The sequence below is a fragment of the Jaculus jaculus genome, chromosome 5, assembly GCF_020740685.1.
Source record: "Jaculus jaculus isolate mJacJac1 chromosome 5, mJacJac1.mat.Y.cur, whole genome shotgun sequence".
NCBI lineage: Eukaryota > Metazoa > Chordata > Mammalia > Rodentia > Dipodidae > Jaculus > Jaculus jaculus.
In genome coordinates this window covers 166,216,546-166,229,282 of record NC_059106.1, presented here as the reverse complement: position 1 = coordinate 166,229,282, position 12,737 = coordinate 166,216,546, and the positions used below count along the sequence as shown (strand labels likewise).

The following is a 12,737-nucleotide window of genomic DNA, read 5'->3' as shown; positions in this document are numbered from 1 at the left end:
CTTCCTGGGGGAGGGCCCTGCAGTTGAGGTCACAGCCTGCAGCGGGCGGAAACAGCCAGGGCACTGGGGGGGGGGGCAAGCTTGGGGTGATAGGGGGAGGGGAGGCCGGGGGCGGAGTAAGCGGAACCTGGGAAATGTGAGTGGAGTGAGCTGGGTCAGCCTTCCTGGGCCTGGGGCCTGGATGACCAGACGGCTCACACGGAGCCCGTTGCAGGGGCTCAAGTTGCCTCATACTCTCTTTGCCACTCGTCTGGGCAAGGTTTCTCCTCACTGCCGCTGTACTTTCAAAATGTGCGGTGTGCCCGGTGCCATGCTGAGACCAGCACTGTATCGCTAATGAGCTCACACTACATGGCACCTCTACACGCATGTTGCCTGCCGAGGCACCAGGAGGGCCTCAAGGACTCACCGCTTTCATCGGATGGTGGGGGATTCCGCCACTTGGCTAGAACTGTGGACCCATACGCTGGCTTCCAGAAGCCTGGCCTGGTACCCAGTGGGCAACTGAGCTACGGACACCTCAGGGCTCCTTTGGGCTCTCTGCCTTGCTGAGCTCACACAGCGCGCTCCTCATAGGGCCTGAGGCCAAAGCAGAAACCTCAGACCCAGGAGGGGCTGGAGATGGGGTGGCTGTTCCATAGCAGCTCCAGATGACCCCAGAGTCTAACCCTCCAAGACACACTTGGCGTAGGAAAAGGCCCAGGAGAGGGTGCTAGGTGGAGAAGGTGGGGCGCAGGGCTCAGCCCATCTCAGCTCTTGGAGCGGGGCTTGCAGCTATTGCTGCAGGTCCACACTCGCTGGCCTGCGTGCCTCAGAGCTAAGCCATGGCCCTCCCTCAGCGGCAGGATGGAGGGGAACACCTCCACCTCTCCTCGGCTCTGCAGCCACCTGGTCACCTCTGCCTCTGTGGCCTGCAGGGTGCCGCCAGCTCCACGCCATCCTCACCTCATGCTGCCCCCGTGTGTGTGTGTGTGTGTGTGTGTGTGTGTGTGTGTGTGTGTGTGATGTGAGGTGTGAGTCTGAGGTATGTGATGGTGCAAGAAGGGTATGTGGTATATGTGGCTTACATGGTATGTTGTGAGGTATGAGGTACTGCATTAAGTGTGAGGGTGCAGTGTGTGTGTGTGTGTGTGTGTGTGTGTGTGTGTATGTTCATGGTGTGTAGTGAGTGTATTTTGTGTGGGATGTGGGATGTATATTTATGTGATGTATGTGAGGTATGAATGTTGTGGTGGTGTTATGTTCACAGTGTGTGGTATATGTAGGGTGTGTGTTAACGTGATGTGTATGAGATACGTGTATGTCCTGCTTTGTGTGTGCTCACTGTATGTAGTGAGTGCATGTATGTAACGGGCCGTGCGTTTATGTGACGTGTGGTCCTTGTGTGAGTGAATGTGTCCTATGAGGCAACTGGCTTGGCAGGCTGCGGCCACTGTCTGTTATCAATGCAGAGCTTCCACCCAGCACTCAGGACGTTCTTGGCTCCTCGTTGCCTCCTGTGCCCTGTGCTGCCGCAGCATGCTTCTCTCTGGACCCACGTCCCTGGACCACTCCTTCAGCCTCTGCAGTGACAGCAGACACTTCCCACCCGGGGTGTTTGGGGCTCAGCCAGACATGGGACGGAAACAAGGCAGGTACCACTGTTCCATACCCATGGGCTCCGAATGACAGTGTGGTTATCTCCAAAACCTCAGCTTGCTTCTAAGCTCTGGCTTTCTTGTCGTAATGACAGTGACACACTCAGCACACACAAGCAGAGATTTCAGAGCACATGCAATCACCGGTTTTGTTTTGTTTACAAAATTTAGAGAGATAGAGAGTGAAAATGGGTGCGCCAGGGCCTCCAGCCACTGCAAACGAACTCCAGACGCGTGCGCCATCATGTGCATCTAGCTTATGTGGGACCTGGAGAATCGAACCTGGATCCTTTCGCTTTGCCGGCAAGCGTCTTAACCATTAAGCCATCGCTCCAGCCCAACAATCACTGGTTTTGAACCTTTAATCACAGCTCCACTTTAACACCCCCGGCCCCCTCTGCAGAACCTATGTGACACAGCCCACAGCAGTTTGGGGCTGTGTGTCCTATGCATTCCCTGGCATCTGTGGGACACTCCGCTTCCTGAGCCACAGGCTGGCTCACGGGGAGCACGAGTTTCAGGTGGAGAGACACTGAGGCTCACTAGGCGACAATGCCAAAGCAACTGAGTTCCCTGGGCGCGTGAGGCCAGAGGAGCCTGACAAAACTCCGCAGGGGCTGACACCACAGGAGAGGCGGCCTGAGTCATCGGCCTCTGTCAGCATGGCTACTTACAAAGCAAATTAGCAATATTCAACTGGCTCTGCAACTGCAAGCAATCCCAGCTGGGAGACCCCGCCTGGACACTTGTCCTGGTCACTCCTAGATGGTCAGGTCAACCTGCCCTGGTAGAGCAGCTCATCCACATGGCAGTGTGCTAAGCTAAACAGAGGAGGGTTTGGCTGTGACACGACCTGCCAACTTCCACCATTCTACACGTTGGCTGTTTTCTGGCGGAGCTGCACGTAAGGGCTGTGGGCTCGAGGGAGGCCATGGTGGCAAGCTCGATGCCAAAGAAAGCAGTGGTTGCTTTGGGATGGAACTTTCCTTCCAAACCCAACTCTCCACCAGGGTTGCAGAGCCACGATGGTCAACGTCTCCAGGCTGTGGCCCCGCAGCAGAAACGAACCTACAGCACATGACCCTGGCACTGGAGGGCACGCAGGTGCCCATGCTGCTACCAGCTGGAACGTGAGTGTCACTGCATCCTGGTTCACCTGTGCCTGCGGCTGAGCCGTCTCCAGACATTCCTCCTTAGCGCCATTCAAAACAGAACAAGAGGTCCTGGTGGTCTTTTCCTGGGTGCGGAAAACCCCATGCAAGTATGAAACTGGTAGCTGGTAGAACGGCGCCCTCCGAGCAGAACAGCCGTTACCATTGTCACCAGAAGCAGCTGTGACCAATACTAAGAGACTCAAGAGCCGGGCGTGGTGGCACACACCTTTAATCCCAGCACTAGGGAGGCAGAGGTAAGAGGATCTCTGTGAGTTCAAGGGCACCCTGAGATTATATAATGAATTCCAGGTCAGCCTGGGCTAGAGTGAGACCCTACCTCACAAAACAAAGAAACAAACAACAAAAAAAATGCTGCCTTTTATGTTATATATAACTTACCACAATGTCAAATTTTAGAAAGAGAATCTAAAAGGTTCTTCCATTTCTAAAAAAAAATAGTTTTTTTTTTAATTTTGTTTGCATATTTATTTGAGAGCGACAAACAGAGTGAGAAAGAGGCAGAGAGGGAAAGAGAGAGAGAAAGAATGGGCACGCCAGGGCCTTTGGCCACTGCAAACAAACTCCAGACGTGTGCGCCCCCTTGTGCATCTGGCTAACGTGGGTCCTGGGGAATGGAGCCTCGAACCGGGGTACTTAGGCTTCACAGGCAAGCGCTTAACCGCCAAGCCACCTCTCCAGCCCAGTTCTTCCATTTCTAAACCAAGTTGTCAGTCTACCTGTTTGGGGCAAATGTTCCCATCCTGTGACCTGTCCAGGGATTCAGGCAAGGTACGTGGAGATGGGCAGCGTGAGGGCAGCAGGAGAGGATGGGGCGCAGCACCTTAGCTGAAAAGTCTTCCTTGGACAGAGCCAGGGCGCAGCACCCTGTGCCTCCCGTGCATGGGCGCCAGTTGCGCGTGCTCACTCATAGAAGGTTCAGAGCCCGGATGTGCAACCGCAAAGCAGAAGCCTCCTGGTGCTGTGGCCTGGTCAGCGGCTGCAGCCCCACCGCAGCCCCTTGCATGCTGGCCACCAAGTCAGCCACACACACACACACACAGTGCGGATGGAACTCCTAGATTGCAACTGTGCTCCTGAGATGCCGAAGCAGCGTGCTCAGGGCAGGCCAGGACCCTGCAAGTGGACACGGTCCATTGGGTCACATGCAGCAAGAGGAGGGGCTGGCTGGGAAAGGCTATTTTGTCAAGAGACCATGGGCAAGCCCACAAGCCAGGCACCAAGTCCAGATGGGTGCAGGATCCAGTGACCAGGGGGCCTATGTCTGCTGCCTGACCACCTCCCACTGCTGTCTCTGAGGTCAGCGTTGCTCCTGTCCCTGTGTCATCTCTCATTGGCACGTTGGCTCATCTGTGCTGTTGAGGAGACGCCACATCCTCCCTACGCTCTTGCTGACTAGAGCAGAGTTCTGCATGCTTCCCAGGCCAGACAGGCTCTTTCCAACGATGCACTGTGGAGAAGCCGCTGGCCCTCTTCTCTCTGGGTGTGAACTGTTTCCAACAGGTGTGACTTCTGCCAGGTCAGAAATAAGTGTCCTGAGCAGGGGGACTCGGGGTCTGGTTTCATGAAGGCTTTCAGTCAAACTCGGTGACTCAGGAGAGTCACCAACCAAGTGACAGAAAGCTTCTCCCAGGGTCTCCTGGTTGCCAAGTCTAGAGATACGAGAAATGTTGAGGCACAGGGCTGCTCAGGCCCAAGGGACAGCAGGGTATCACCAAGCCTCCCGTGTGCCCACCTGTCCCAACACATGGCCAGTATGGCTCACCAGCCTCTGCACAGACTCTCTGTGAGGACGTCACCACCAGTCCATTTCCCCAGAGGAGAAAGTGACTTAACTGTCTCCCAGCCCACAAGGGGCCAGGCGCTCCTTTGTTTTGTGACTCGACCCCCTCCCCTGCCTCCAAGAGCAGAGCACTTCCTCTCTGCCACAGGGCAGCTGCACATGTTTCAAGAAATCTGTAGGCCACCAAATGTCACCTCTGATGGTGCCAGTCATGGTTCAAAAGCCTGCACCAACCCCTCCAGGTTGAAGGACTTTGGGAATGTCTGGCTTAAGAGGCCTTCAGACCACAGCTGGGGCAGGGACCAACGGCCTGCTCAAACTACTTGCTGACTTCTTATATACCAGGGTCCTCCGTGGATGCTCCTGCTGTGGCATTCTCAGAGGTGAGGGTTGTCTGATGCCAAAGACATGGAAAGCTCACAAGCCCTGACCCTCACAGCCCAGCTCAGACCCAGAGACAGAGGGTCTGTACCAGGCCAGCAGTCAAGAGAGGGTCAGGAAGGACATACAGCTGGCCCTCCAAATGCCAACCTCCCCCTTCTCCAACCTCCCTCAGCTCTGCCCTGGGGCCCCAGAAGTGAGGACACCCCTCCCCCCCATCCCTAGCTCAGCGTCCTCAGGGTGTTGTTCCCATATTTGTTTAAATAGCTTAAGTTATAAACACGTCACAAGAAGATGAATGGGATTGTGCTGGAACCGGTGTGGATGGCCAAGGGAAGCCACTGAACCTGGGCCAAATGACGGAGGGAGGGCGGGCGGGCAGTGTCCAAGGCGAGGAGACAGTGCTAGACCAGCTGGCCGCAGGATACATCCCGGCCCAAGTGAGAGGAGGCCACCGAGTGTCGGGCTGGCCAGGCACATCTGTGCCAAAGTAAAAGGGCAAAGCAGCATCCCATGCCCAGCTGTGCATCCACATTCTTGTCCCAGTTGACTGCTGCTTAGCTCCCCAGGGCACATGCGGGGACCAGGAGGCCCTCTGCCCAGCCCTGTGTCCCCTTCAGGTAGTCTGCGCTGGCAGTGGGGACACTGCAGCCAGAGCCCGCAGGCCGAGCTCCTGGCTGCCCTCTGAAGCCAGGGCCCTTCATCGTGGCTCAGAGCACTCTCATTCATCGTTCCTCAGCTTCCCTGGGCCTCAGAACCTGCTGTTTCCTCTCACCCACACAGCAAGGATGCGCTCAGCTCAAACCAGTGAGGCCTCAGGCCAGGTGGCCTTGCATTGGTTGAGGCCATCGTCGGGTAAAGGTGAAGGTCTGCAGCTTCCGCTGGAGCCATTGCCCTGGTCTGGCGTGTGTCCCCTTCACCCCTCGAAGCAGCCTGTGGCTTTGCCCTAGCCGGATTTTGCAGCTGGAGCCTGGTTCTGAAGAAGGAAACAGCCACTTGAGTTCTCCTGAGTGGCTTCTGTGGCAAAGGAAGAGCATGAGAAAAGCCACAGGGCATCGCAGCATTCAGAAGCCTGTCGAGCAGCCCTGTTTGTCATAGATTGTGTTGCCGGCTGCTGCCTGCCCCCAGTCCTGCCGGAGCCCCGAGCTCAGTGCGCGCAGGCCCGCCCAGAGCTTCTCACCGTACCCCTAGTTCCACCCAGCCTGGCCAGGTGCCTTTTTTGGTAACCCCCTGCCTCCTTGAAGCTGTTTCTCTTTGGAGCGCGCTCCTTGCACTGGGACTCCTCAGCCCTTTGTGCCTTGGTGGATCCGTCTCAGGGCATCTGGGTCCCTGTTTCTCTGGTGTCTCCTGTCCTGCGCAGGCTTTTCACGACACCTTCCCATCCTCAGGACCCCCGCCTTCATTCCTAGCCTATACTACAAACTCAGGCTGGTTCCACCTTCTCAGGGGAGCCCACTTTCTATTGTTTGAAGAATGCATCTGGCTCAGTCTTGTCCCTACAGTTAGCATTCAGCATGGTCATGGTGGCAGGGTTTAGAGTGTCCCCTGCTCTCAGGTCCTGCTTTCCTAGGAGGCCTGAGGCCTCAAGGTCTCTTGTATCTCATTCACAAGTCTGAAAACCCAGGCCTGGTTGTGATACTGGGCAAGAGCCCTCGGGTTCCCCAGTGCAGACTGCGTTGTCCCTGAACTCACTGGTGTGCGCTGAGCGCATCCTTGCTGTGTGGGTGAGAGGAAACAGCAGGTTCTGAGGCCCAGGGAAGCTGAGGAACGATGAATGAGAGTGCTCTGAGCCACGATGAAGGGCCCTGGCTTCAGGGGGCAGCCAGGAGCTCGGCCTGCGGGCTCTGGCTGCAGTGTCCCCACTGCCAGCGCAGACTACCTGAAGGGGTGACACAGGGCTGGGCAGAGGGCCTCCTGGTCCCCGCGTGTGCCCTGGGGAGCTAAGCAGCAGTCAACTGGGACAAGAATGTGGATGCACAGCTGGGCATGGGATGCTGTCCCTTGGCCATCCAGCAGACTGTAACCCTGCTTGTCCTAAGGTCTCGGGGAATACAGAATGAGCCCCGTTTCTCACGGAAAGGAAACTGACCCAGTAGGCCCACCATGGGCGCCGCCAAGGCTATTCCCAATACAGGGCCTGCTGTGTCCCTCAATGACATCTCAGCCTGCCGGAAGCAACTTATTGCTGTCTACTGTTTATGCTAGACCTGGACAGAAAGGACAGCGCCCCCCGCGTCAGCTAACCTAGCACCCCGATTCTTGCCGTTACACCTGACCCCGGCATCTAGGTGCTCCGTAAACCCACGCGCCGTGCAGCTGGCTGACCGTGCATGCTCTGGGCCTTGTCCCAGCCAATCCTCACAGCAGGCCCACTGTTATCCCCACGCTGCAGCCTGGAAATCAGAGGCCAGGGAGGCAAAGCAGCCAACCAAAGCACAGGTAGGAAGCAGAGGCCTGAGGAGTGGATCCCCAGGCGCCTGGGGTGCTGCAGCCTTTGCATAGGGCCAGAAAGGACAAACTCTCGACCCCCTCGGCTTCTTCTATAGGAAATGTCCTGGTGATGGGAGACAGAACCCCGCAAATTCTCGCTGCCACCCCAACTGAAGAAGACTGAGCAGGTGCCAACACCCGTGTGCGTCAGGAACGTTCTACATATGTGGAAAAAAAAAATTACTGAGCAGTTGTCTACCCAGGTTCCTCTGAGTCCCAGAAAGGCTGGCAGACCCATTCTCCCTGGGAAGACCCGGATGGCTTCAGGTCTTCCACCCTCACAATCTACCCACAGAAGTCAGTGTTTGGCATGCCTCCCCGTCCCCTCCATCTCTGCCTGCGTCTAGGGAGCTGACATGGCCAGGAGTTGGTTGTGAGAGGGAAAACTGCAGAGATAATGCAGGAGTGGTGGACTAGCCCATCGTTAAGACTGGTGGACCAGAGGTGGCAAGACTCTTTGTCTCCTCTCCCAGGCCCACAGCCCTCTCCTCGGCCTCCTCTGATGGACAGAAGACGTGGTGGGGAAAAGGGGACCAGAACCCACTGTGTGCTGGGAAGGTTTGGATGTATTCAGCACCTGAGAACTTCCAGCCACAGCACGAGAGTGCTCTTGGCTGGCCAGCGAGGTCCTGGCGGTGCTGCTGGGGCCAGGGCTGCTAGCGCCGGGGTGCGCTATTGGGTGAGGAGAGGTAGGTAGGAGGTGATCACTAGTCAGCATCCACCAGGAAACCAAGCGAGCTGGTTCTCATGCTGAAGATCCACCTGCTCCTAACAGAGCACCCAGGAACCCTGACGGACTGGCCACAGGATGGCAGGATCAAGGCCTGCTGCCCCTCCAGCCTCCACCCTGTGGTGCAGGGAAAAGGACATTTATGGAGCAGACGGAGAAAGAGAGGAGAATAATATCTCTTGTGTGCTGCAATGTTCCAGGCGCTCGGTTTATATTCTCTCATTTACTTCTCATTACAGTCTATAAAGCAGACATTATGATCCCTTCACAAAGATGCCAGCTCAGAGGAGCCCAGGGATTTGCTGTCCATCCCAGAGGGCATGACATCAGCTCTGCCCCCACCCTACGGCCATGACCTTCTGGTCTAGTTTGGGTGTCTGACTCCCCCACCCCAAGGGCTGGCCTTCAGGTGACCTTCCTAGAGGTCACAAAGCCTTGGGTGTGTCCACTGGGAAATCCTACCCCACCCTCAGTGATGGCCCAGCCTGCCTGGCCCAGGGTTCACCGAGGCCCTCTTTAACCTTCCCTCGACTCTGCACTTCTTCAAGGAACTCTGGGATCTTAGGCAGGCTCTGCCGTCGATGACCAGGTGACACCACCTTACCTCACCTCTTTAGGGATACAGGAGTGCTGGGAGCGTGCTCAGCAACAATCTGCTTTGCATGTAGGGAGCTCTGGGTTCTGTCTCTATTATAAGTCAATTAAATAAATAAATAGAGGAACATCTTTAATCAATTCTTTAATCAATTCTCACCTGGTGAAGTAGAAAAATGCACGCACACACATGTGTCTTGCACACGTTTGCGGGCACATGTTTGCCCACGTGCTTGTGTGTGTACCTGCACATGCTTGTGTGCATGAATGTGCAGCGGAAAGGAAGATACCTTTCGGGGGGGCTGGGGGAGCTGTTTCATCCCCAAACTGTAGCTCTGAGTCTGGTCTCTCCCATCTGCACCTGCCCCTACTGATGAAGGGGCTGACCACTGGTCAGTGAAGATGTCACCAAAGCCATCCCAGACTCCTGAGCCCGTCAAAGGGGTCACTACAGGGCCCCCACTTCCCCTTTCCCCAAGATCAAGTGTGTGTGTGTGTGTGGGGGGGGTGATGGCTTCCTCTAAGGATGAGGCAGCTGAGGGCACACCTCAGAACCGACACCTAAGCAGCCATCCCTATGCCTGGCTTCTTTCTTTTGCGGGTTCCCCCCACCATCAGCAAGGTGAGCGACTGCCCGGCTTCCCTGGAATGTCCAACTGGGGTGGGGGTGGTGGTGGCTGGATGCAACATCTCCACAATGGCTTTTCCTCCAGGGACTTTAGGGGGAGCTAACGAGGCCCCTCAAAACTAGCCACCTCCCCCAGACCAGCTCTCCCATTGTCCCTGTGTGCCAAGCGAAATTAAGTCCAAGACACTCCGGAGGCCCGAGAAGGGTCTTGGAAGGGGAGGGGCCACGAACAAAAGAGATATGTGGCGGACACCTCTCCTACGTCTCTCAAGTTGCCTTGGAACCGTGGACGCCCGGAAGACTTGGTAGTGCCAATCGGAGGGCAAGGGTACCGCAGACCCGGACGCAGGCGTCCCCCCCCGCTCCGGCAGGGGCCGCACGGCGCAGCTGCGAGCATCTTTCGGCTGTCGCTGCCCACCTGGGGACGTGGGCGAGGGGTGGCCGGCGGGTCTGCCAGCCCTGGGCTCCGGGGCCCTCTAGAGCGGGCACCACGGGCCCCGTGGACCGGTTCGGACCGTGGACTCCGCCCGAGAGCCCTGCGCGTGAAATGCAAGAGATGCGCGGCGCGCGGCGCCCCGGGCCCCGGAGCCCGAGCGCGGGGACACCTGCGCCGCCGCGCGGACCCGCGGGCACTGCCCACCCGCCGGGCGCGGCCCGGGCCGAGGGGAGGTACCTTCTGGATGCGTCCATCGATGTCCAGGTAGATGGCCTTGGGCCGGTAGCTGGAGGAGCCGGACCCCATCTCGCGCCCGCCGCCGCACTCGGACTTTTCACTGTACTTTCTCGCCGCGGCCGCCGCGCCGGGAGGGCGGGCTCGGGGAGGGACGGGGGCGGCCAGCCAACCAGAGCCGCCCCGAGCAGCCCGCGCCTCCGCAGCCCGGCCAGCGCCGGCTCCGCCCCGCCGGCTCCCCCGCTCCTCCTTCCTCTCCCTTCCCCCTCCACCCGGCTCCTCCCCCCCTTGTCCCTTCCTCCCTCTCCTCCCTCCCCCTTCCCCATGGCCTCCTCCCCCTGCCCACCTCCACCACCCACTCCTGTCTCCTCTTCTCCCTCTTCCCTCTCCCTCCTCCCTCCCCCATGCCCTCCTCCCCCAGCCCACCTCCTCCACTCCCTCCTGTCTTCTCTCCCTCATCCCTTTCTCTCCTCCCTCCCCCTCCCCCACACCCTCCTCCCCCCCCCCTCCACCTCTGCCACTCCCTCCTGTCTCCTCCTCTCCCTCCTCCCTTTCCCCCTTGGCTCCTCCTCTCACTCCCACCCCTCTCATTCCTCCACCTTTCACACCTCCTTACTCACCTCTCTCCTCTTCCTCTCCTGCCCCCTCTTCCTCTCTCCTTCTCCAGCTTCCCCGCCTCCTCCTTCCCTTGCCACTCTCACTCCTGGCTCCTCATCCTGCTTCCCCTCCTCACCCATCTCCTCTTCCTGTTCCCTCTTGCTTCTTCTCTCCCTCTCTCATGCCTGTCTCCTCCCTCTCCACTCACTCCCTGGCCCCTCTCCTCTCCCACCTTCTGCCCTGGACCTCCTCCCCTCCTCCTGGCCCTTCCTTCCCTCTTCCTCCGTCTCTTCTCACTTTAAGCCCCCTCCCCATTACTCTCTTTCATTCCTGCACCTTGAAAGGCAGGACCAAATTGGCAGCCCGTTTCTAAGTGTCCCCTGTGCAGATGTCCACTGTGCCCCACTTGGCTTGAGCACGAGCCCTTCTCCTCATGTGGCCGGTCCATCATGGGCTGAGCAGAGCCCTGAGCTGTGGCTGCGGCTGGCCGCAGTGCTAGAGGAGAGGGCTCCTCTCTCTGCTCCAGAGGTTACTGCTGTCTCACTTAATTTGAATAGGAAGTGGGGAAAGTTCCTTCTCAGAGTTGGCTGTGCTTTCCAGACAGGGAGGGCCACTTCCTTGCACCTGGAGCTGAAAGAGCAGCCTGATTTTTGGCCTAAATGGGGGGGGGGGGGGTTAGCCCAGTGGCCTGTCTGCTGGGTACAGTGCAGGGCTGGCATCACATTTTTTTGCTAATTGCTAAGGGGGCCCTGTGTGAAGCAGCAGGGACTTGAGCTGCTCCTTGGCCTCAGAATCACAACTCTCCAGGGCTTTCCCTGTGGGAACGGCTGGGCAGTGGCCCCAGAGCTTGTTGCCCTTGGAAGCCTCTGTCAGCCCGCTGGAGACTGCTTGCATTGTTGGCTCTAAGTGGATTCCCAGCCCTCACCGCTGTCCTTCTGCTGTGTCTGGGTTGCAGTGCCTGGGGCATGAGGGGCACTCCCTGCCCTCCAGGCCTGAGAAGAGTCAAGCTACCCAATGGCAGTACAGCAGGCACCACAGTCTTCCTTTGCCTGGCCAGCCTGGTCCCTAGCTGGTGGATAGCCACTGGCCTTCCAAACTCCTCCAGAGCCATCCGGAGTCCTGGCCAGGCATGGAACTGGGGACTTCCAGAAACAACTCATGTCAACATACTGCTGTCCCTTACTAGCCACTTTCCCCTGGAAAAGACAGAACTGTGACCACCGCCTCAGGGATGGAGGGAACAGTCAGAACTCTGCCACGCTCTGGCGACTGTCAATAAGCCAAAGAATCCAGCCACCTTAGCACTTCAGTGGTTCGGGACTCTGGGCAGTGCAGTGAAGGAACCCCTCGGCGTAGCTTGGAAACGCGGAGGGCAGCTTGCATGTGCCTAGGGTGCCAAGGGCATGGATGGCCTGGAGGCTTCTGAGGAGGAGGCTGACCTCGCTGGGTGGGCATAGCTGGCCACCTGACTTGATCTTGTGTCCTTAGCAAATCAAGGTGTGTGCTGTTTTCACAGCGCAAGTTTGCTGTCAGATGCATGAATGCTATTTGAGCTGATCCCCAGCCGGCTGTGGGGGCCACGGCCCCTGTGCTGCCCGGTGTGGAGGACTTGCAGCCTGGCCGGTGGCTCTCTTGCTCGTTGTGTCTTGCTGTCATGTGGCCTAGTCCCTGGAAACCATTTCCTTCAAGACCTGGCGTATGTCGTGCTAGGGGGCTGTCTGGCAGTGTGGCAGAGAGGGCTGTATGCCTGTGGGTACCAGGCACTGGGCAAACTGGCCCTTGCACAGCTTAGGTGGCTCTGAATGCAAAATAACAATCTCTTCTAATTTCCTTTTGCATTTTTGCAGCCTTCTTCTCAAGAGATACTCCAGACCTCAGCATAGATAATCAACAAGGCAGCAAGGATTGCCCCAAAGGGGAACACTTGCCTGCCCCAGTTCCCTGTGGACCCATAATCTGTCCTTCACCCAGCACTTTCACTGTTGGGTGTTGGGGAGCGTTCCAGGCACTGGGTGTATGGGAGTGAACAAAATTATCAGAAATACCTGGCGGGGA

The 12,737-nt window shown here is 57.7% G+C and overlaps 1 protein-coding gene across 1 annotated transcript in view; it reads right to left on the bottom strand.

Moving 5' to 3' along the window:
* Positions 1-10,222, bottom strand: part of Pde9a (phosphodiesterase 9A) — a 103,636-nt gene extending 93,414 nt beyond the window's left edge. The window contains exon 1 of the mRNA XM_045149628.1: positions 10,089-10,222. Coding sequence (XP_045005563.1) covers positions 10,089-10,157 — 69 coding nt within the window. The 5' untranslated portion in view covers positions 10,158-10,222. The remainder of the gene's footprint in view (positions 1-10,088) is intronic.
* Between the last annotated feature and the right edge of the window lie 2,515 nt (positions 10,223-12,737).